This window comes from Cetorhinus maximus, chromosome 12, assembly GCF_964194155.1.
Source record: "Cetorhinus maximus chromosome 12, sCetMax3.hap1.1, whole genome shotgun sequence".
Taxonomy (NCBI): domain Eukaryota; kingdom Metazoa; phylum Chordata; class Chondrichthyes; order Lamniformes; family Cetorhinidae; genus Cetorhinus; species Cetorhinus maximus.
The window spans coordinates 121,842,038-121,864,077 of NC_135890.1; the positions used below are offsets into that span (position 1 = coordinate 121,842,038).

Sequence of the window (22,040 nt, forward strand, 5' to 3'; positions counted from 1 at the left end):
GAGTTATATAGATGCAAATTGATGCTATATATCTGTAACAGTTCCACAGGTGTAAAAGGACTTTGAAAGATGGCAAAGCAGCAGCCAGGAAGCTCTTAAGAACAAAGCTGGGTCAATTTCCATGTTTACTCAGTTTGTACATTTGCTGTGCAAATTGTGTGCCTAACAGCTCAATAAACACAAGTCTTCAGTTGATTTGCAGCCACCCCCAAAGTCTAAAATCTGATGTTCAACTATGATTAAGAATTCAATCTCCATCCATGCAGGCAAGGTGCCAATCCCCATCATTTCTCAGGTTTAGTGCTAAATACTGTAGTGTGGAGGATATGGTGCTGGATTAGCAATGGAGACCAGCAATCTGGTTCACCCATAATGTGTTCTTAAGTGACCTAGCAAACTGTAAAAAAAAGAAAATATCTGAAGACTGGGCAACAAACACATTTATATTCTCCTGCAAAACTAAATGCTCATCCAACAGTTAACAAAACCAAATTTGATTCCCAAAGTAAAATACCAGTCTCCTTATAGAAGCCTATTTCATTGTTGCATCAGGCAGAAACACTGATAATGCTGATCCATGTATTGTAAACAGCCATCATGACAGGCAGCTACATTTAGCAACAATAGTCTTTCCTGCCTAGGCTTCAAATTACTTTCAACTCGATCATTAGTTAAATTAAATGTGCTAACCAGTGTGCTTAAGCTTACAGGAAAGTAGCCCAAACATTTGATAACTAGATACATAAAAATATTTATTTTAAAAAAATATTTATTTTTGCTAACGGTGAGTAAAGCAGAATATTTCTTAAATGGACAGAGAGAGAGAGAGAGAGACTGGAAAACGTTGGTATTTGGAGGACCTAGATGTCCTTGCACACAAGACACAAAGTTAACATGGAAATACAGCCAGCAATAAGAAAGCAAATGGTACATTAGCCTTTAATTACAAAGACATTGAAACTTAAGAATTACTACAATTATAAAGGGCTTTGATAGGACCACACCTAGGAGTATATAGGTTTTGGTCACCTTACCAAGGAGGGACACACTCAGCTTGGAGTGCAACAAAGGTTCACTAGGCGGATTCCAAGGATGAGGAGGTAGTCCTGTGAGGAGAGATTTTTCAGTCTAGGCACATATTCCCTAGAGTTTAGAAGAATGGGAGGTGATCTCATTGAAACATACAAGATTTGTAAGGGGCTTAACAGGGTAGATGCCGGAAGGATGTGTCCTTTGGCATCTAGAATTTGGAATCTAGAACTAGGGGTCACAGTCTTAGAATAAGGGGATAGCTATTTTAGGACTGAGATGAGAAGAAATGTCTTCACTCAAAGGATTCTGAAACTCTAACCCAGAGATGTGGATTTGCAGCAAGACAGACAAGGTCAATAAATTTTTGAACACTAAAGGGAGTCAATCAATATAAAGTTAGCACAGGAAGGTTGAATTGAGGCAGATGATCAGTCATGATCATACTGAATAGCTGAATGGCCCACTCCTACTCCTATTTCTTATGTTCTTAGGACATGCTGATTTTGCCTATTTGCTGCATCAAGCTTAGTTACAGATTAGATTAGTTTACATTACAGGACTGAACAAAAAGGTTGAAGGCTTTCAATTCACCAACAGTTTTGAATAGCAAGCTGTTTTTGTGTTGTATTTAGTACCATATGTGACTCACTAGCCTTGTAAAGTTATACAACACCAAAATAAAGTTTGCCAAATTTGTTAAGTGAAGCTCATGAGCTGTTCTCGATGAGTATGAAACTCACCCTCACCATTTTCAGTTCTGCTACAGGGAGCAACAAGATTGGGACCAGTCACATGAAATCTTGTCCCCTCATTGAGGTTTGACCACCCAGCTGGTACTGAGTTCAGCAATTATGATGCAAGATCTCCAGCAACAATGGGTGAACTGTGAGTACCATTTTGTCAACTAAATCTATAAACGAAGACGATATGGCTAGAGCTCTGATTCCCTGGCACAGAGACAGCCCCAAGCTTGCTTCTAGCTACATCTAACATTTTGTCACTATGCAGCCCAATTTCTAATGTCAAAAGGATGGTTAGAAGGATCTAGGTTTAACACAACCTTAAAAATGAATGCTGCCACAATATTTATATTATCTAATGTACATTGACTCATTCAAAAGGGGGCTAGGTAGCATCAAGTTGGGATTTTTTTTTATTCATTCATGGGACATGGGTGTCGCTGGCTAGGCCGGCATTTATTGCCCACCCCTAATTACCCTTGAGAAGGTGGTAGGGAGCTGCCTTCTTGAACTGCTGCAGTCTATGTGGCATAGGTACACCCACAGTGCTGTTAGGGAGGGAGTTCCAGGATTTTGACCTAGCGATAGTGAAGAACAGTGGTATTTTTCCAAACAGGATGGCATGTGGCTTGGAGGGGAACTTTCAGGTGGTGCTGTTCCCATGCATTTGCTGCTGCCCATGACCTTCTAGATGGTAGCAGTTGTGGGTTAGGAAGGTGCTGTCTAAGGAGCCTTGGTGAGTTCCTGCTGTGCATCTTGTAGATGGTACACACTGCTGCCTCTGTGCGTTGGTGGTGGAGGGAGTGCCAATCAAGCAGGCTACTTTGTCCTGGATGGCGTCAAGCTTCTTGAGTTTTGTTGGAGCTGCACTCATCCAGGCAAGTGGAGAGTATTCCATCATACTCCTAACTTGTGCCTTGTAGATGGTGGACAGGTTTTGGGGAGTCAGGAGAATGAAATTGGAGGTTATTTAATAGACATATAAAGAGATGATAGATATTCCATAGGGCACAATGGACACATATGGCTACTTCTAGGGAAGGAGGAAGAAGAAAGAGGGTACCAGGTCAGGGTTCAGAGAGGCAACAGATGAATATTCTGGTGTTTTGCTTGCTTACTTTTTGGACAGCAGAATATTTCTGCAAGTGCTCCCTCAGGAAATTAAAAAGAAATAAAAATCTTTGGAAAGATGAGCTTGATGAGCTGAACAGCTATTTTCTCATTGTATGCTTATGAACCTATATAAAATATCAAGGTTGATTTATTAATAATCTACTGATATAGGTCAAATGCTAGAAGAGTTTAGCTTCCTATGTAGCTTTCTATAAAGAGTCATTAGCAAGATAAATCGGTTATAGTTTTATAAACAAGGCATCTAATAACAGAAAAAGCTGAAAACAATTAGCCGGTCAGACAGCATCTGTGCAAAAACTGAAATCAGGTCAGATCGAAGGACCTTCCTCAAGACTCTGGAATTAACTAGAAGACTTCAGTTAGCTGGGAAATTTCTGCCACAGTTTTTTTCTTATATTTAAAAGCTGCTGAACTTAACTGACCTGTATGCTTTGGGAGCTTTCTTCCATGGTTACAGTTTCCAAATCTCCTGAGGTCGTGGGAGTTTTCAGATTTTGAAGAAAAAGTGCTGCTCTCTTTTTGCGTTCCGCCTGCAGCTGCCTTTCCTTGCACTCTTTCGAAGCCTGTGCAAGCTTCTCTCTTGCTGCTGCTGCTAGTCTGTCCTCCAGCTTCTGCTTAGCTGCAACAAGTGACAGAAAACACTAATCATGCATGCTAAATATGCTTACAAAAGGAAAGGCACAGGAACGAAAATTCAGAGAGGCAAGAGTTCATCATTAGTATAAATTTTTAAAATGTATATTACCAGTAAAAATGTGGGTCGTTTGCATACACAGCTGAATGGATGTTTCACCTTGTGGAAAAGACAAACTAGGGGGCACAGTTTAAAAATAAGGAATGGCCCATTTAAGATGGAGATGAAGAGAAATGTTTTCTCTCAAATGTATGAGTCTGTGAAAGTCTTCCCCAGAGAGTGATAGACAGGGTCACTGAATATTTTTAAGGCTGAATTAGATTATGCATTGATAAGGCGGTCAAAGGGTATAGGGGGTAGGAAGGAAAGTGGAGCTGAGTTCACCATCAAATCAGCCATGATCTTATTGAATGGTGGAGCAGGCTCAAGGGGACGAATGGCCTACTCCTGCTCCTAATTCATGTGTTTGTACAGCTACACTATGGATGGAATGGCTTGGGGATTCTGGAATAAATCCAAGTTTAATAAAAACAAAATATTACATTAGTGCAGCTTCTGAGCCAAATATACGGACTCTAATTAAGTGGAAAAAGCATTTATACTTTCCATCAGCTCAATAATTATCAGAATCTCACAAGCCTAATTTACATATCTTGACTAAATTATTTATCTGCATTTCATAACGCTTAGCTAAAAGCTTAATAAGCATTTAGATATATGCTGAATTGAAGCTGGAGAACAGATTTCCACATTAATACATTACCTCAATTATATATCAACATGCTTCTCACTTAACGGGTAAGCTTATGAACGAATGTAAACCTGAAACATCAGCGTTTTATATCTGGTACAGGCTAAACTTAACTTTTAGAGAGACTAGAAAGGTCTCTCCATTAGTGAACATGTGAATTAAGGTCTATTCCAAATTGCTTTAAAAATCTGTTCACATGCACTGCAACAGTAACTATGTAACATTGCAATAGCAACATCTTATAGTAACACTGCTTGTACATCACCTTTTTATCTCAGTTTGGTTTAAATTTTGAAATGGAAGTTTCTTTTGTCAGTTTGAAGGTCTAAATTAAATGAATTGTGACTTTAGTGAGCATAAACTCATGCAACAAAAACATGTGGCTCTGGGTTGTTAAGTCAATTTTCTGCCTTCCTCTCTTGTAGAGAGAGGATTATGCTGCTGTTCCCTTGCAAGTGTGCCTGCAGCTTTTAAACATGGCCATTTAGGTGCGAGCTTCAGTAGCAAGGCTGTTATCAAGAAGAGGTGAAAAATAACCAAGGGGTGCACAGCAGAATATAGAAAACCACACAGTTTAGCAGGATAAAACTACCTGGACAATTTATTTTTGATGAGAGTCTGCAGGTGATTTTGTTCGTTGGTATGACTGAAATCTCTAAATTTTTTATGAAGGTTGGGTTGTGGAACTGTGAACAGTAATCGGGGGAGAGGAGAGATCAAGAACATACCAAGAGTGCACCATACTGTACAATGTTTAGAATGCATCCCTTTTTAATAGCAACAGATGTTATTTGTTCCAAGCTAAGGTACGGCAAATTTAAAAAATGCTCGATGAATAGTTGCCATGCATCAGCACTTCCCTGGCTCATTAAAAATAGATGAGTGTGCACAAATACAAAAATAATCTTCTGAGGTCAAAATTTAAAATTTGCTGCCTTCTCCCAGCAATGCAGTTTACTAGAAGAACCACCTTAATGAACTGGAGCAAGACTGGAGGCAATATATACAATTACGATGAGATCTGCAAAAGTAATAGAAGACTAAGGAGTATGTTAAATCAGATTGCAAAATTTCCATTGAACAGATTCTGGGAATGTTGCAAAATAAGTCACAATTACCATTATTGCTATTCAAATCTAGTTTGGGCAGAGCAAGGGCTGAACTGACAACAAAAATAAGGTTCTGCTATGACAATAAATGCAACTCAACAACTTAAGTTGATGTTTTCAAACAATTAGTCCCGAAAACTTCATATTTCGATTTTAAAACTCTCAGATCAATTAGTATAATCATTTAAGTGTATAAAAATCTAATTTACAAAGACAACTTAATGCAGCTCCATCATAAATTCTACTTCTAAACAGTTATTGATCTGACTGCAAAATAACCCAGCATAAACAGCAATTGATGCTTTGTTACTCTGAACACAAAAGTAAAAGAAAACAAAAACTGGATTCCATAAACATTATGGGTACATTACAGAATGCAGTCCCGGTTTTCCAAATTGAGGTTTCAAAGCTGTCTAATGCCCTGGAGACACATTGTTAAATAAAACAAGAACATAAACTAAGATTCGTTATTGCAGATGATTGTCATCAATTCAAAGTCTTTGCATCCTGCACTGAAAGTTTGAGCTCCAATAAACATGAAGTCTAAAGGCTACTAAAATTATAAGCTTTTAAGAAGTAGGAGGAGTAATAGACCAGACAGCCCAATTTAGACAGCCCATTTAGCCTGCTCAACATTCAATTCACCCATGGCTGATCCTGGACTTCAACTCCCCTTTCCTACCCACTCCCCTGATTCCAAGAGATCAAACATCTGTCTGTCTCAGGCTTCATTATAGTCGACATTGAAACATCCACAATCCTCTGGGGTAGATAATTCCAAAGATGCACAACCCCTTGAATGAAGAAATTTCTCATCTCAGGCCCAAATGATTGGCCCTTTATACTGAGACTATGGCCTCATATTCTAGATTCCCCAGCCAGGGAAACGAACTCTGTGTCCATCCTGTTAAGCCCCTTCAGAATCCTGTTTGTTTCAATGTGATCACCTATCATTCTTCTAAACCCTGAAGATAGATAGATTAAATTTACTCAGCTTCTCATCATGGGACAACACTCTCATCCCAGGGGCCAAATTAATGAACCTTTGCTGTAATGCCTTCAATACAACTACATCCATCTCAAATATAGAGGACAAAACTGTGCACAGTATTTATTATCCATAGCAATGTAACAAAAAAGTCCTGTAACTGGCAGAAAACATGTGTGTAGAACTTAGATTGAGGAACTTCTTATGGAAGTCAATTAAAGGAAGCACTGAATCCCCGAGCTTACTGGTCAAGTTGAGGAAATAGTTTAAATCTAATTGTTGTGATTGGTAGGGATTTGTCAGTCGGCATCACGATTCTTTATGACTGATCCCAGATTGGCAAACCAGATTAAGATTTCTGATTTACCTTTTTTCCTTTATTCATTCTTGGGATGTGGGCGTCACTGGCACGTCCAACATTTGTTGCCCATCCCTAATTGCCTTTGAATTGAATGGCTTGCTAGGCCTTTTGAGAGGGCAGTTAAGAGTCAACCACATTGCTGTGGATCTGGAGTCACACTTAGGCCATATCAGGTAAGGACGGCAGGTTTCCTTCTATAAAAGGACATTAGTTGTAAATCATGGTCACTATTACTGAGGCTAGCTTTCGATTCCAGATTTATTAATTGAATTTAATCTCCACCATATGCCACGGTGAGATTTGAATTCATGTCCCCAGAGATTGGCTGGGCCTTGGATTACTAGACCAGTGATATTACCATTACGCCACCATCTCCCCTTGTACCTTATTCACATTCCATGGGGAGGGGGGCTTTAAGAGAATTTGTATTAATACGGCGTGTCAAAATAGCAATATTCCTTTGGCCATGATTGGCTCGGTGTCCTATCTTCAAAAGAATTAATGGTCTTTAAGAAAAAACTTCCTTCACTATTTACTTCAGTCTTTGGAGTTATGAAATGCATTCAAACTAATTCTCAACTTATGTATTTCTGACGAGACGTCCAATCTTATGTAAATTCCAGGGCACAGTTTACATCAATCAAGGTTACTTCTGAGACCTGGGTTTCATTATCACTACCAGGGAGTGAAAGACAATGATTTCAGGTTGTAAGGGATGTGACTTGCTTATGTAAATTGCCGCAGGAGTAACAAGAAAGCAATGGGCTTTCTAGAAAAAAATTGGATTGTCCAATTTAATAACCCACACATCAAGTGTTTTCATCATGGACTATAACTACACACATTGATTTGATTGGCAAAGATTGGCAGGTATATTTGTCCCTACTTCAGGCATGAAATTAGTTTATTTTAAGATGCCAGTGGCTATTTTTGGAGAGAGGTAGTTAGAAATATAGAGTTGTTTCCCGTTTATCAATATACAATTTATGATCGTTAAGGAGCACAGAAGTGCTTGGAAACTGAAGAGGGTTGCTATTAGCACCAAAGGAAATTAAAGCATTAAATTTTCAAATTTATGCCATCACTTTGTAGTCTGCAAATCAGTTCTTGACATCATCCTGCAGCTTGTGGGGATGGGGGAAGGGAGGGGAAGTGGCGAAGGGGCAGAAGAGTCACTTGCATTCTTCACTGCATCTACATGGCCATGGTTAGATTAGCAGCTGGAGAAAATTTGCAAGCCACTTAAAACAAAAAAAAAATCTACATCTATTTTGAAAGGATAATGTTCAGATAGTTTGCATGACTGCTGAATATAAATATTGTTCCTGATTTTTGCTGTTCAGAATTTGAAAGTTCTTAGCAAAGAAAACAAAACCTTGGAGGAAACTGATGGAATGACAATACTCCAATGCTGCAGTCAATCACCACTAGTCCTCACTGCTAGGAATTACAAAATTCTTACTGTGACATACAGTATAATTATAAATTGCAAGCATCAGAACTCCAGGCAATACTTCACTAATTTAGAAAGTCTACTGTCGTTTTCAATTTCAAATTAGATTTTTTAAAAAATTATTTTACCGGGTGTGGCATTGCTGGAAAGGCCAGCATTTGTTGCCCATCCCAATTGCCCCAAGATGCTGGGTGAACCACCTTCTTGAATCACCGCAGTCAACCTGGTGCAGGTTCTCCCACAGTGCTCTCAGGAAGGGGGTTCTAGGATTTTGATCCTGTGACAATGGAACAGCGATATAGTTCCAAGTCAGGATGGTCTGAGACTTGAAGAAGAAGTTAAAGGTGGTAAAAACAAAAAACTGCGGATGCTGGAAATCCAAAACAAAAAATAAAAAATACCTGGAAAAACTCAGCAGGACTGGCAGCATCGGCGGAGAAGAGTACAGTTGACGTTTCGAGTCCTCATGACCCTTCAACAGATGCTGCCAGACCTGCTGAGTTTTTCCAGATATTTTTTATTTTTTGAGTTAAAGGTGGTGGTGTTCCCATGCAACTGCTGCCCTTATCCTACTAGGTGGTAGAGGTCACGAGTTTGGAAGGTGCTGTTGAAGGAGCCTTGGTGAGTTACTGCAGTGCATCTGTCATATAGGGCATACCTCTGCCACTGTGCATCGAAGGTGCAGGTGGAGGGGGTGAATGATTAAGCTGTTGGATGGTGTGCAATCCAAAGTGGACCACTTTGCCCTGGATGGTATTAAGCTTCTTGAGTGTTGTTGGAGCTACACTCATCCATGCAAGCGGAGAGTATTCCATCACACTCCTGACATGCCTTGTAGATAATGAACAGCTTTTGGGAATCAGGAGGGGAGTTGCTTGCCTCAGAATTCCCAGCCTCTGACCTGGTCTTATAGCCAGTATTTATAAGGCTAGTCCAGTGTAGGTTCTGGTCAGTGCTAACCCCCAGGATGATCATAAGAGATTCAGCAATAGTAATGCCACTGAATGTCATGGGGAGATATCTCTCTTGATGCAGATGGTCATTGCCTGGCACTTGTGTGACATGAATGTTACTTGCCACTTATTAGCCCAAGTCTTAATTTATCTAGGTCTTGCTGCATGTGCACACGGACTACTTCACTATCTGAGGAGTCGCGAATGGTGCTGAACATTGTGCAATCAATGATTATGCCCACTTCTGATCTTATGATAGGGGAAAAGGTAATTGATGAAGCAACTGAAGATGTTTGGGCCTAGGGTGCTAGCCTGTGGAACTCCTGCAGCGATGGGACTGAAATGATTGGCTTCCAGCAACCACAACTAACTTCCTTTATGTTAGGTACGACTCCAATGAAATCAAATGTTGGCAGAAAAGACGATGGCTGAACAATGGGCCACCTTCAAAGAAGTAGTACTGCAGGTAATGTCAAGGTATATTCCCTTGAAGGGGAAAGGTAGGACAAATAAATCTAGAACGCCCTTTTGACAAGAGAGATAGAGGTAAAGATGAAAAGGAAGGAGTGCTTGTATGACAGATGTCAGATAGAAAATACAATGGAGAATCAGGTTGAATATAGAAGGACCAGAGGGGAAGTGAAGAAACTAATAAGAAAAGGAGAGAGCATGAAAAGAGGCCGGCAGTGAACATAAAAGGGAATCCCAAGGTCTTCTACAAGCACATAAATAATAAAAGATTAGTTAAAGAAAGAACAGGGATGATGGGGGACAAAAATGATGACTTGCACGTGGATGCGGAAGTAGAGGTATTGAATGAGTACTTTGCATCCATCCTTACAAAGGAAGAAGATGCTACCCAGGCCGATAACTGGTACATGAGAAGAATTTACAATTGAGGGGAAAGAGGTGTTGGAAAGGCTATCTTTACTTAAAATAGATAACGTACCAGAGCTGGATGAGATGCATCCAAGAGTACTGAGGGAAGTGAGAGTGGAAATTGCAGAGGCACTAATGATCATCTTCCAATCTTCCTTCGACACAGGGGAGGTGCCAGAGGACTGGAGAATTGCAAATGTTACACCCTTGTTCAAAAAGGGATGCAAGGATAAAGCTGCAACTACAGGCCAGTCAGTTTGACCTCAGTGGTAGGGAAACTTCTGGAAACTATAGTATGGGATAAAATCAATAGTCGCTTAGACAAGTGCAGGATAATTAATGAAAGCCAACATGGATTCACTACAGGGAAATCATGTTTAACTAACTTGGAGTTTTTTGAGGAGGTAACAGAGAAGGTTGGTAAGGGAAAGACTGCTGATGTGATATATATGGATTTTCAAAAGGCATTTGATACAGTGCCACACAACAGGCTTGAGAGTAAAATTCGAAGTCATGGAATAAAAGGGTAAGTAGGCACTTGGATAAGAAATTGGCTGAGTGACAGGAAACAGAGAGTGGTTTGGTTGTTTTTCAAATTGGAGGAAAGTTTGTAGTGGAGTTCCTCAGGGGTCAGTGTTGGGACCCTTGCTCTTCCTGATATATAATAATGACCTAGACTGTGGCGTGCAGGGCATGATTTCAAAATTTGCAGATGATATGAAGATTGGAAATGTTGTCAACTGTAAGGAGGATAGTCATGAACTTCAAAAAGGACATAGACATGTTGTTGGATTAGGCAGACAAGTGGCAGATGAAGTTCAATGCAGAGGAGTATGAGGTGATTCATTTTTGCAGAAAATTTGGAGAGACATTATAAAATAAAGGGAGAGCCTCTAAAGGGGGTGCAGGAACAGAGGGACCTCGTTGTATATGTACATAGGTCACCGAAGATGGCAGGGCATGTTGAGGAAGCAGTTAATAAAGCATATAGTATCCTAGGCTTTATTAATAGGAGCAATGAGTAAGGAGGTCATGTTGAACTTGTATAAGACACTAGTTAGGCCTCATCTGGAGTACTGCGTCCAGTTCAGAGCGCCATACTTGAGAAAGGATGTGAAAGCTTTGGAGGCAGTACAGAGGAGATTCACAGCAATATAGAAGTGTAGTTATGAGGATAGATTGAAGAGGCTGGGACTCTTTTGCTTGGAGGAAAGGCAGCTGAGAAGACTTGATAGAGGTATTCAAAAATAGGATAAATAGTGAGAAACTGTTCCCACTCAAGAGAACATCAAGAACTAGAGGGCACAGATTCAAAATAATTGGCAAAAGGGTTAAATGTGATGTGAGGAAAAATGTGTTCACCCAGAGCGTGGTTGGAGTCTGGGACTACTTGAAAGGGCGGTGGAGGCATTTATTCAAAAGGAAATTGGATGGGTACCTGGAGAGAGAAAATGTGCAAGGTTATGGGGATAAGGCAGAGGACTGGGACTAGGTGGAATGCTCTTTCAGCGAGTCAGTGCAGACTCAATGGGCCGAATGGCCTCCTTCTACACTGTAAAGGTACTGTGATACTGGTCAGTTTTTCCCGACTCCCATTGGCTTCAATTTTGCTGGGGCTCATTGATGTCACGCTTGGTCAAATGCTGCCTTATTGTCAAGGGCAGTCACTCTACCTTTGGCCATGTTTGGACAAAGGCCTAAATAATGTCAGGGCCAGAGTGGCCCTGGTAGAACCCAAAGCAAGCAGTGTGCAGGTTATTGCTGAGTAAGTGCTGCTTGAAAGCACCATGAATGAAACCTTCTTTCACTTTGCTGATGATCGAGAGGAGACTAATGGGGCAGTAATTGGCTAGATTGGATTTGTCCTGCTTACAGTACATACCTGGGGGGGCCCAGAAAATGCAGTGTGCCATTCAAAAGCCCATTGATTTCGGAGGGACCGGAAGATTCCACTGGCAGGAAGGGCCATAAAATTCCACCCATGTTGACTAGACAAAGCATTTATGCTCACCACATCCCAGCAATCCAATGGTTCTACCTGCATGTCATTATCGCTTCTGTTCCATCTCGAGAAAACGTCTGAGGTATAAAATGGCTTTAGCATGCATAGCAGTCTTCACAGATAGAATTTCTGCAAAAATAGTTACTTACAACAACCCCCAGGACATTGTACTGGAGAATCAACAGTAGTAGTGGGAGTAAATCCACAGCACAAATTGTATAGAGAAGAGGGCTTGAGTCAATCAGGTCTCCCACACAAGGAACAATCCAAATTCAGCTTTCAGAAGTTCAAATCATTTCTTATAATGTCTTGAAAGTGATATTAATTTAACCCTTGTTTTCTGTTATAAATAAGCGATTCAACCACGTAGAGTTGTTAGGCTCCGTGGGTCATATTCCCGCCTCTGAGTCACAAGGTTGTGGGTTCAATTACCACACTTAAGCACAATATCAAGGCCTAAATTCACAGTGCAGTGCCGAGCGAGTGCTGCAATGTCAGAAGTGCCATCTTTCAGACAAGTCGTTAAACCAAGACTCTGAATAGTTTTTCAAGTTGTATGTAAGAGATTCCATGGCACTATTTCGAAGTACAGCAGGGGAGATCTTCCTGGTAACCTGAAGAATATTTATTCCCCAAATCAACACTGCCAAAACAGATTATCTGGTCATCGTCACTCTGTTGCTTGTGGGAGTTTGCTGTGTACAAAGTGACTACCACGCTTCCTCCATTACAACAGTGACTACATTTCAAGAAGTACTTCAGTGGCTGTAAGGCAATTTAGGACTTCCTGAGGTGGTGAAAGAAACTATATAAATACAAATCTTTTTCTGTAATTTAGGGACAATATTATACTAGTCAAAAAAACTACATTTAAATTTTGTTTCTTGCTCTCTCCCCGTGAAGCCATTAACCTCACCGGGGTTTGAGTATAGATTCAGTGTCCCCTCCAATGGTCATTAATCAGTAGTGAACTTTAATAGTGTCAGGGAGCATCATAGTTGAGTCCAACCCTGTCCTTATGCAATGTTCACACGTGCATCCAACAGAATTCATTGATGACCATCACAAGTATGAAACCCTAAGCATTTCCTCCACTTCCTTACCACCACTCCAGCTAACATCATTCGGCACACCACCGGATCAACACAGCATTATACACTTCTTTGCGTTTACTGCTTATACAATCCCAAAATAATTTTTTGGTTTATAACAACTTGCATTTATATAGCACCTTTAACATAAGAAAACATCCCAAGGCACTTTACAGGGACATTATCAAGAAAAAATTGACAGCAGTCACATAAACAGATATTAGGATAAGTGACCAAAAACTTGGTTGAAGTGGTAGGATTAAAAGAGCATCTTAAAAGGGAGAGGCAAAGAAGTTCAGGGAGGGAATTGCAGAGCTTAGGGCGCAGGCAGCTGAAGCCATGGTTGCCAATGGCGCAGTGATTAAAATTGGGGATGTTCAGGAGGCCAGAATTGGAGGAGCGCAGAGATTTTAGGGTTGGTTGTAGGGCTGCAGGAGGTTACAGAGGTATGGAGTAGCGAGACCTTGGAGGGATTTGAAAACAAGGATAAATATTATGCCATGTATCATCTCTGCTAGGTATCTTTTTTATCTTCTGAATGAATCAATCTTCCGCAACATTATAGAATCAGAGTTATTAGGGCATAGAAAGGCACCATTCAGCTCATTGAGTCCACGCCGACTCTCTGTCGTGCAAACCACTCAGTAGACCATTAAGTGGTTCTTCACAGCTTCCAAGAGGAAACAGTTTCTGGCCAAATATATGTTGGACTTGCAACAAGAAAATTCCATTACCCATTGCAACAAAAATAAGGTTGCTCTTTAAAACCCTATGGGTAAAACATTATGAGGCCACTCGAATATTTAAATTCCACATTCTGTAGATTAAGATAGCACATGCCTGAACTTTGTCATTACTTAATTTCAGGAGATATTAGTTTTAGGGTGTTACATAAAATGCCAGTCACCCTCCGCGTGAACGATTGCATGTGAAGTTTGATTGCATTAGGTAAGCTTAATAAATAACCAGCCGATATTTTACAAACCATGCCAATGCTTCCATCACATGAGATCCCTTAACATGTTTAATGAGCATTTTTGGGATTGTATTCTTCAATTCCTTTGGTGTAGAGTTAGGCCCTCTGGTTTATAATAAATGAAGGAATCAAATTTAACAGCCTGAATCTTATGATCAGGGTTGGAACCCCTATTTCCTTCCCTGATCAGACAAAAGAAATAAACTCTTAACTTCCTGCAATTTTTCAGGGCTACCTTCTGATGGAGGATCCTGCAGAACTCAGTCAGCGCAGGAAACCTCAGAGGGAGAAGCGGAAAGAATCCACGCAAAACCACACCCCTTTCAAAAATTCTTTCATGGGGTGCGGGCACTGCAGGCAGGGCCAGCATTTGTTGCCTATCCCCAGTTGCCCTTGAGATGGTGGTGGTAAGCCACTATCTTGAACTGCTGAGGTCCACGTGGCTTAGGTACATCGACAGTGCTCCTACGAAGGTAGTTCCAGGATTTTGACCCAGAACAGCACTAGCTGCTGGATTCTGGTAAGTAATGAGTTTAAATGTCCCTTTGAAAAGCTAAGGCTGGTGGGGGGTTGGGGAGAATGGGGAATAAATAGATAAGAGGAGTGGATAAGGGGGTAGGGTGGTAGGTGTGTCAGGTGGTGAGGTCGGGTCAGGTCGGCAGTGACTCAAGGTGTCAGGAGTGGGAGTTGGGAGGCAATCAATTGGTGGGGGCTAGTCAGGTCGGTTTGGGGGGTAGTTGGATGATGGGGGCTGGTTGGGTTGGGAAGAGTCAGGGTGGTGAAGAGGAAGTCAAGCGGTGGGGGCTAGTCAGTGGGGTAGTTGGAGGATCGGGGGTGAGAATCAGAGTCAGGGATGTCAGTGAGAGAGATTTGTGGGGGTCGGCGGCAGTGGGGCTCAGTTCTGTAGTTACCCAGCTGATAGACTAGGTTTTAATGTGTCTAACATTTCCTGGGTAATTATTCAGGTAAGTATATTGGAACTCAGAATTGGAGACTTTTTTGCGGGAGCAAGGGAATTATCCTCTGGAAGTTCAAATTTCCCAGGCGATTCCCACAAAGTCATTGAATTGGGACTTCCAAGGGATCCTGTAGCATATCTTGGGCGGTACGTCTGGTCTCTTACTATCGGGAGACCAGAAGGCCTGGACCAATTTTTACTGCAGGGAACTGCAGTGCTTTGGGGATCATATTTCATGATTTTATTTTGCAAAAGTCATAAATCAGTGACCTTAGTTAAGAGATATCCTTACTATTCAATTAAAGTCAGTTCATGATGTATAGTGCAACTGGGAAATAAATTTAGCTTTTTGAAATGGAACCGCATTTAAGATTAGGGCAGATGGTATAACAGAGATGAGCATTGCCAAATCTCAGTATATGATACAATTGTACTACATGTTCTTAATTTGCTCTTTAGTGGCGTGTGGATAAATGTACTGGGGATGGTCTTGTAAGCATACATACAGAGATATGTTTAAATTCTTGAAACATTTATAATTAAAAATTGCATGCCTGCACATAATCATATCAACTTTCCATTATAAATTTCAATTCCCACGTTTATAATGGAAATTGCTTATGTAAACTTGTCACACTGTAAACATACCCTCCTGCCAGTGGAGGTGCTGCAGTATGTTTACCGTACAATAGCATGTAATTACAGCGTGGCAGGGTTACTAAGGTAGTCCCCATCATAATTATGGACATAAGAACTTTTAATGGGAATGTAAAAATAAGGGTCGAATACTGGACCTTAAAATGGGGATTAAATAAAGGTAAAAAAACTATGGAGCATGTCAAATGAGGCATATTCACCTCTGAGGAGTTACTGCCAGTTTCATGTGGTTTTAGAAATCTTATTTTGTCCATAACTTTGTCTACCAAGAAAAATATAAACCAGGCACATAATACATCAAGACAGTCAGAAAACAGTGCTCCACTCTTTCCAACTTTCATATGGTTCATCCATTTCAAATGAAAAATGCAGAGAAAGTTAGGCTTCCTGAAAGCACTCACAACAATTTATTCGTAACAAAACTCGCCTAAATTTTAGCCTGGTAGTCATCATGTGCTGGGACTCACCAGCTCTAAAATGGGCATCCATGAGTGTTGTGGGCCATTGGCTGCAGAAAATTCCATCATAATCTAATCTAAAACTCATTCATGGCCTAGCATATCCCTCATTCAACCATTATCATCAAGCCACAAGACCAACCCTGGTTACATGAGCAGTTAAAAGAGACCATGCCAGGAGCAGCACCAGGCATACCTAAAAAAAAGGTGCCAATCTGATGGAGCTACAACACAGCACTACACTCATGCTAAATAGCAGAAGCTGCATGCTACAGGCAGAGCTAAGCGATCCCACAGCCAACAGTTCAGATCAAAGCTCTGCAATCTCCTTGATCAACATCCTGTGCATCACCTTAAACATTCACTTCCTGCATCATCAGCACACAGTGGCAACAGTATGCACCATATACATTGCATTGCAGCAACTTGCCAAGGCTAGAACAAGGGCAGCAGACACAAAACTGTAAGTTCCCCTCCAAGTCACACATCCTAACTTGGAACTATATCACCATTCTTTCACTGTCGCTGAGGCAAAATCCTGGAGCGCCCTCACGAACATCACAGTGAATATACCTAACACCCCATGGACTGCAGCAGCTCAAGGCCATAGGTCACCATCTTCAAGGGCAAATAGGGATGGACAGTAAATGCTGGTCTTGCCAGTGATGCTCACATGCCCTGAGCAATTAAAAAAAATTAGAAGTGGCGCAATGTTCTAGGTTGTTGATACCTTAAGTAGAAGGCCAAAGCAGCAATCTTAGAACTGTGTAGATGACAACCTGAGTAGACGAGAGGCAGCATGCAGATCGTTATATAAATTATACTATTAATTTATTTTTGGTACAGCAAGGAACATGATGGTACAGTCTAGGGGCACCTATGCCCAGCCTAATCATAACTATTGAAGTAAAATGCTAAGCAAAGGGCAATGGCAACGTGAAATTCCCTCAAAAGGCTGTAGATGCTAGGTCAATGGAAATTTTCAAGACTGAACGTGACAGATTTTCATTGGGCAGGGGTATCAAGGGGATATGGAAGAACAGCAGGTGAACAGATTGCAGTACAGATCAGCTACGATCGAACTGAATGGCAGAGTGTCCTCTTCCTGTTCCTATATACGTATTTCATTTAGGCCCATCCCAAAGTCTGAATTCAGATATTTGAAAACAAATACAAAAGTAAAATACTGCAGATGCTGGAAGTCTGAAATAAAAACAAAGAACATTGGCAATTCTCAGCTGGTCAGACAGCACCTGTGGAGGGAAACAGTTAACGTTTCAAGTCGAGATGACCTTTGAAATGCTAACTCTGCTTCTTTCCACAGATGGTGCGTGACCTGAGTGCTTCCAGTATTTTTTGTTTTTATATCAGATATTTGAATAGTATAATTGGGATTCACACTGTGGTAAGCATTTTGAACTTTTAAAGAGGAGGAGCTAGGAAGCTGCCTGATGAGCATCTGGAAATATAAATATAAAACGCGAGCTGAAAAATTCTCTCTTCTATCAGTAGAACAATGCAGATTATGGAGCAATATGGTAGCAGCATTTAAAATTATGAAAATATGACAGGGCAAGTTAATGCAGACTGATTTCAGGAGCTGCGGAGTCAAGCACAAGGTGCCTCGGATATAAGGTCAAATGCAAGGGACTGAGAACAGAGGGCAGGTGAAATGTTTTCAATACAGAGAGGGCTTTTAGGATTAATGATTGAGGGACAAACTGGATACGTGGATAAAAGGAAAGGGGCAAGCGATAAGGGAGCAGGGCAAGTAAATGCGATCAGGATTGTTTGCTCCCACGGCAGGCAAATACTGACACTTGGTGATGGGCCGAATGGCCTCTTTCCATGTTGTAACTATGTATTTTTACAACCATTCAATCTTCATCCAGTAGTCAAGATACCAGACCTCAAAATTCAGTGTCATTTTGAATTTTCACTGATGAAATCAAATTGAAATCCAAACCATATTTAAAATTATTACATTGCAATTTGATGATAATACATAACACCAGCCACAGTGACAAGTTCAGATACAATTGCAGTAGTATACCCATAAAAAGATGGAAATTTATAATTTTAAATTATAATTTGAAGCATTTAAAAAAAAGTATGATTCACAACTACTTACTGCTAATGCAATTCAAAGGGGCATCTGTATTCAAGGGAGTGGTAACTCAGTTAAAAAAAAAAGCACGGAATCATTTTTATTTGTACAAACCATTCCTCAACCTAGATTTCTACCTACTGTCTAAGACACAAGATACCATTTTCAGCTGCTTCATCAATGACCTTGCTTCCATCACAAGGTCAGAAGTGGGGATGTGAGCTGATGATTGCACAATATTCAGCACCATTTGCAGCTCCTCAGATACTGAGTGTCCATATGCAGCAAGACCTAGATAACATTCAGGCTTGATAAGTAGCAATTAACATTCGCCACACAAATGGCAGGCAATGACGAGAGAAAATCTAAGCATCTCTTCTTGACATTCAATGGCATTACAATTGCTAAATCCCCCACTATCAACAGCCTGGGTTCTACCACTGACCAGAAACTGAATTGGACCAGCCGTATAAATACTACGGCTACAAGAGCGAGAGAGAGACTAGGAATGCTGCAGCAAGGAACTCATCGCCCGACTCCCCAAATTCTACCCACCATCCACAAGGCACAAGCCAGGGATGTGATGGGGTACTCTACACTTGTCTGGATGAGTACAGTTCCAACAACACTCAAGAAGCTCAACAGCATTCAGGACAATGCAATCACTTCATCAGCACCCCATCCACCAACATAAACAGTCGCACCCTCCATCACCAACACAGTGGCAACAATGTGTAGCATGTACAGGATTCATTGCAGCATCTCGCCAAGCCTCCTTCAACTGCACATTCTAGACCCATGGTCTCTACACCCAGCACATGAGTGCAAAAGATAAGGCTGAAGCAACTGCAACAATCTTCAGTCGGAAGTTTCAAGTAGGTGATCCACCTCAGCATCCTCCGGAGGTCCCCAGCATCACAGATGCCAGTCTTCAGCCAATCTGATCCACTCCACGTAATATCAGGAAACGGCTGAAGGCACTGGATAACGCAAAGACTGTGGGCCCTGAATTTTCCAGCAGAAGTACTGAAGACTTATGCTCCAGAACTTGCCGCAACCCTAGCCAAGCTGTTCCAGTACAACTACAACACCAGCACCTACCAAGCAATATGGAAAATTGCCCAGCCATGCCCTGTAGACACAAAGCAGGACACATCCAACCCAGCCAATTACCACCCCATCAATCCACTCTCGATCATCAATGAAGTGATGGAAAAGGTCATCAACAGTGCTATCAAGTGACAGTTGCTTAGCAATAATCTGCCCACTAACACTCAGTTTGGGTTCCACCAGGGCCACTTGGCTCCTGACCTCATGACAGCCTTGGTTCAAACATGGACAAAAGAGCTGTACTCCAGAAGTGAGGTGAGAGTGACTGCCCTTGACATCAAGGCCACACTTGACCGAATGTGGCATTAAGGAGACCTAGCAAAACTGGAGGCAATAGGAAAACTCTCCGATGGTTGGAATCATACCTAGCACAAAGGGAGATAGTTGTGGATGTTGGAGGTCAATCATCTCAGTTCCAGGACATCACTGAAGGAGTTCCTCAGGGCAGTGTCCTAGGCCCAACCATCGTCAGTTGCTTCATCAATGACCTTCCTTTCATCATAAGGTCAGGACTGGGGATGTCCGCTGACGATTTCACAATGTTCAGCACCATTCGTGATTCCTCAGATGCTGCATTTGGACGTGGACTGCTTCGGTAAGAGCTGGACAACATCCAGGCTTGGGCTGACGAGTGGCAAGTAACATTTGCACCATACAAGAGACAGGTAATGACCATCTCCCAACAATAGAGAATCCAACCATCATTCTTTGACATTCAATGGGCATTACCGTCACTGAGACTCCCACTATCAACATCCTGGGAGTTGCCAATGACCAGAAACTAAATTGGACTAGCCATATAAATACTTTGACTACAAGGTCAGAGGCTAGGAATTCTGTGCTGAATAACTCGCCTCGTGACTCCCCAAATCCTGTCCACCATCTACAAGGCACAAGTCAGGAGTGTGATGGAACACTTTACACATGTCTGGATGAGTGCAGTTCCAACAACACTTAAGAGGCTTGACACCATCCAGGAAAAAGCAGCCCACTTGATTGGCACCCCTTCCACAAACAGTCACCTGCTCCACCACCGACGAACAGTAGCAGCAGTGTGTACCATCTATAAGATGCACAGCAGGAACTCACCAAGGCTCCTTAAGCAGCACCTTCCAAACCCATGACCACTGCCATCTAGAAGGACAAAAGCAACAGATACATGGGAACACCACCACCAGGAAGTTCCTTTCCAAGCCACTCAAGCATCCTGCCTTGTAAATATGTCGCTGTTCCCTCACAGTCACTGGGTCAAAATCCCAGAACTCCCTCCCTAACAGCACTGTGGGTGTACCTACACCACATGGACTGCAGCGGCTCAAGAAGGCAGCTCACCACCACCTTCTCAAGGGCAATTAGGGATGGGCAGCCACATCCTGTAAATGAATAAAAAATACACCAAGGAGAAGGGCAGCAGATGCATGGGAACACCACCCACTTTCAAGTTCCCCTCCAAGCCACACACCATCCTGACTTAGAACAATAAGCGCGGCACCTTCAATGTCACTAGGTCAATATCTTGGAACCCCCCTTCTGATAGCACTGAGAGTATACCTGCACCAGATGGGTTGCAGCATTTCAAGAAGGTGACTCTCCAGCGCTTCGGGCAACAAATGCTGGCCAAGCCAACCTTACCCACATCCCAATAAAAATAATAGAACATTTCTATATGTTAAGTTTGTAGTGAAAATAGTTACTCAAGGAAGCGATAGCTACTTGTTTCCAAGTTCTCCTTCGGAACCATACAATAACCGTGCTTTGTATTCCTATTCCTAATTCAACTCCAATGATAAGACAGGTTCGTACATGTAAAAAGTGAAACGTTTTAAAATTACCATTAAGAATGTTCGCATTTACAAATCAGAGGTCTCCAAACAACAGGCAAAGACTATATATGCAGCCCCTGAGCCCTGGAAATCCAACCCAAAATAAAGGCTCTGGCAAGTCAGTCTCATTTTCACTTGCTCGTTACTCACTGGTTAGGAAAGATATGTTCTTAGCTCTACTATCTCATTTACGATGCCAAGATATGTTGCAATATGCGCAAACTAATGAAATGTGGAAAGTGTGTGTGTGCTTCACTGTATGCAACTAGTAGCCCACAAAGGTAAGTGTGCACACCCAAGTACAATTAAAATAGGGAAACTGAAACCTGGAAGGCAGTTATAGCTCTTTGCTATGACTCTAAACGTCCTACTTGAATCAAAAGAACAATTTCCCAATTAAATAAATCCTATATTTAATTTTAATCGCAAATTGCGAGCACAAAGAGCATATCATTCTTAAAACATGCATTTGTTAGCATACCATGCTTTGCCTCAATTTCTTCTGCAGTAAGCTGCGGTTTCTTCTCCTCTGGAGGGAGGGTGGAAGCCATTTCTTTGGTTGAATCAACGTTGGAAGTTTCCTGTGCATCACGATCCTCATCACTATCATCGTCAAGTTTTACTCGCTTTTTCTCAAGAGGGAGCATGTCATTTTCTTTTGCTTTAATTGCAAAACTTATCGGGGCAAAAGATACTGTGAGGAAAATATTCAGAATATAATATAAAAATTTTCCATGGCCACATCTTTAAAACCTATAAAAGTATTTAATTGGACAATGGTGAAAATTTATGTTAGTTTCAAAATGTAATATATATTTTTAATT

General features: G+C 41.3%; 1 protein-coding gene across 7 annotated transcripts in view; it reads right to left on the reverse strand.

Moving 5' to 3' along the window:
• Positions 1-22,040, reverse strand: part of sfswap (splicing factor SWAP) — a 108,167-nt gene that overhangs the window by 37,107 nt on the left and 49,020 nt on the right. For all 7 annotated transcript variants that reach the window (XM_078554551.1, XM_078554553.1, XM_078554550.1 and 4 more), the window contains 2 exons: positions 21,698-21,910; positions 3,329-3,525 (listed from right to left, as the gene is read on the reverse strand). In XM_078554551.1, the coding sequence (XP_078410677.1) occupies positions 3,329-3,525; positions 21,698-21,910 (410 nt within the window). The remainder of the gene's footprint in view (positions 1-3,328; positions 3,526-21,697; positions 21,911-22,040) is intronic.